This window comes from Etheostoma spectabile, chromosome 12 (genome assembly GCF_008692095.1).
Source record: "Etheostoma spectabile isolate EspeVRDwgs_2016 chromosome 12, UIUC_Espe_1.0, whole genome shotgun sequence".
Taxonomy (NCBI): Eukaryota; Metazoa; Chordata; class Actinopteri; order Perciformes; family Percidae; genus Etheostoma; species Etheostoma spectabile.
In genome coordinates, this window is record NC_045744.1 from 30,159,472 (window position 1) to 30,162,988 (window position 3,517).

A 3,517-nucleotide genomic window follows, 5' to 3' on the forward strand; every position below is an offset into this window, starting at 1 on the left:
ACAAGCAAAGTGGCAGTTGGTCAAGGCCACACCCCTAGACTACACCTTGCCATAATCTGAATGTTCCTCTCATGGCCAGCGCCGTCAATCCAAACTCACAACAGTGCGTGGAAGCCTAAAAGACAAAGCGGTTCAAAAGTAGGCCAAGTTAGCAAACAAATGAGAAAAAGTTTTGATGCTTACTTTAAAATTATGGTGATAAACATCGGATAGTTGTCAAACAACTGCCAAGCAGCCAATTAATCTGGTTTAGCTGAATGTAATGTACAGAGATGGCTCCGCCAATGAGTTCAACTTACCCGCCACCGAGTTTAAAGCCAGCCTTGACTTGTGTGAGCGAATGCTACGCTGTAATGGGCTGTGTTTACTGCGGAGGACAAGTCTCGCCCACTGCAGAGAAGCTGCTGTCTTTTCAGCACTTGTGATTTAACTTAAGAAAAAAAAAACATACCCCCTAGATCCGGTAATGCTGACTAAACAACAAACAAGATTTGGTCTTCAAAAAGTATTTTCACTTGACAGGGGCGTGACAAACCAGGAAAGGACATGTCATGAGTAATAACTACCACCATTTCCAAAGGTTCTCCGTTTTTGCCCGTCCAGACTTCAAAGCAACCCCAGAAATTTTAAACCTAAACGGGGTAAGCAGGTTTTGAAACTGTGCCTTGTCTTATTATGGCGGCAGTCAACAGTATGCTACTTTTTGAAATATGTAGCTAATTGTACATATTGAACAACAACACTGAAAATTATAATAACTGTTGCTGGTAACTCCAGTATGTCCTACCTGCGTTTGAGACGGGGGCTGCGAGTGGGGGGGTACAGTGAAGTGTGGGTGCCCTGGAAGCTCCCCTGAGCTCTGAGCCCTGGTTTGGGGGTTGGCTGACCTTTGACCTCCTCCTCCATCTTCCGCCACTGCTGGCGGGCCAACAGAAAGTCCACATGCTCAGTGGAGACATTTTCACTGTAGCTCTCTTGTGGGACACAGAAATCTACAGGAACCTGTCAGGAAAAATGAGGTTCAGGATCAGATAACTAAAGATGTTTTCAAACAGTGAAGAAACTCATTTTAATATATATACATTATTACTATTAAACAGAGTTTTGTTACGTGATGTAGTCTATTGAGGACCTCCATGTACATGGAAATGGAAATTAAGCATTTCTTTATTTAATATTAAAACAAGAATAGAAAATTTGTTTTTCAGATCCATTAATCAATCCATTTTTAAATAGAGGAAAAAGTTAAACTTTAAAATACTAGATAAATATAGCATTTCAAAATAAAAAAATGAATTACCAAATAAAAGAGCAACTCAAAATCTTTTTGAAAATGCAATTTGAACAGGAATGAATAATTGATTTCAAAATCCAAAGTAAGAGTACAGCTTTTGAGTCCATGTCCTTGACATCCAATCTGCAAAGTCATTTCGCCTCTCCATTTAGCCTTTCCATGACACTTGGGGGTTGGTTGACACTAATTGTTTCTCAATCTCAAGAATGCAAAGAACAGACTGTTTTGGGGGAGAACATCATTGCTGGTTCACAAGCACTGAAAACGATGTTAACAATTTAAGACAATGCGTTCTTCCTGTTATTGTCCAACACATAAAAATTAACACCCTTTACCTATTCCAAAGAGTGGAAAGCGATCCTTACTATTATTAGTGTATTAGTTTTAGTCAGTTTAATTTAAAAAAAAATAACCATGCCTCTCTGAATAGCTAGGCCCATGCACTGGCTGTCCTTGGTGTCCCTATTATTCTCATGTGGAATTATCATTTCTATATTTTGTGCACTGTATAAGCCTTGGTGTCTTCCTTTTAGTCTACATACCATGCCATAGCATGTTACCACTGTTTATTTATGATACAGACTCAACTTCTAATAAAAAAAATCTGAAAACAAATACTCCAAAAAAGTATGAACTTAATACTAAATCTAATGTATATAGCCTATGTCATAATTTAAATAAGTCTCCTGAAGAGAAACAGGTATCTCGCTCCCCCTCCTCTGCCTGCTGCGCTGTGGCCGTGTGTGTGTAACTGCCGGCCAGCTCCTTTACGAGACTGGTCTGAGAGACCTCTAGCTTACTTAGTACTTCATTCATGTATTTTTAAATTATGTATTTACTGTTTTAAAGGTACTCTATTTAATAATTGATTAGTTTATGAATTTGAAAACCAATGTATTTATTCCTGTTTTAATGTAATATTATATGAAGAAATGCTATATTTTAATGTCCATGCCCCTAGAGGTCCTCCACAGTAGACTTTTTGAGAACAAGGGAGAATACAAAAATATAACTCAAGCATAGGAAGATTTATGTTGTTGACAATCAGACAGAAGTTTTCCATGAATAATCTACCATGGCCCACAGGGGGCAACAACACTCAACACAAGTCAAAAGGAACTTGTGTTGTGGCCGGGTTGGTTCAGTGGTAGAGCAGGCGCACATGTACTTTGAGGTTTATGTCTTGTTGCAGAGGTCCAGGGTTTGATCAGACCTGTGATGATTTCGTGCATGTCTTCCCCCTCTCTGTCCCCCCTTTCTAACTTAACTGTCCTGTAAAAATAAAAGCCTAAAAAATAAACTTTAAAACAAAATGGTAACTTGTGTTCATTTAACGCAGACTTTTTGAGGTATTTCTCTATTGGGCAAACACGGGTTACATGTGGTGCTGTCAAACGATTCAATTATTTAGAGGAGAGAAAGCAGTGTGACCATAAATAACAGCAAAACGCAGTAATGACTCACATTGAGCTGAGAATTATAAGGTTTAAGATACTGTTTTTTTTCGGGGTAACACCCTTCACTTTATCGGCATTATTTACAAATGATGGAGCCACTGTATCTTAGGAAGCTTGTTGTTTTATTTTTCACTTTTAACTCATTCGAAATCATCTTTGCTATCCTTTTTCCTCTCGCTTTTTCTTACAGCCACACTCATACGCCAATCAGCGCACACTCTCCTTGGCCGCCCACACAGACGCTGACGTACTCATATTCTTGCTCTAATATAATATAATAGGGGGGCGCAGTTAACCGCCATACCACGGTGAGAGAAAATCCATACCATCACAGATATGTGTGGGGATTCCAGCTAGGGCTGGGTACTGGATTTAATACTTTTTAGGCACCAACCGAATTGAGTATTGAGTCTCAAAAAATGCCTTGTCATTCAATACCCAATTTCAATAACTAAAGAGTAAATCTAAACAGCGTCAGTGAGCCAAAAGAAAGCAACATGGTTCTACAGTGCTGCTCATGAGTATAGGAACCCCAGCTTAAGTTGACTAAAAATGGTAATAAAAAAAGCATCTTTTGGAAATTGATCTTAATGCCTTAATTAAAAAATTAAAAAACAATTTTCTTTGTGAACGAATAATGTATCTTAAATAAATAATCTTCCTTAAATTACAGGGGGCATGAGTATAGACACCTCTATGTTGAATTCCCATAGAAGCAGGCAGATTTTTTATTATTAAAGGCCAGTTATTTCATGGATCCAGGATA

The 3,517-nt window shown here is 38.4% G+C and overlaps 1 protein-coding gene across 10 annotated transcripts in view; it reads right to left on the bottom strand.

Annotated features, from left to right (window-relative positions):
• LOC116699064 (uncharacterized) overlaps positions 1-3,517 on the bottom strand; it is a 40,498-nt gene that overhangs the window by 16,794 nt on the left and 20,187 nt on the right. For all 10 annotated transcript variants that reach the window (XM_032531448.1, XM_032531450.1, XM_032531449.1 and 7 more), the window contains exon 3: positions 788-1,002. In XM_032531448.1, the coding sequence (XP_032387339.1) occupies positions 788-1,002 (215 nt within the window). The remainder of the gene's footprint in view (positions 1-787; positions 1,003-3,517) is intronic.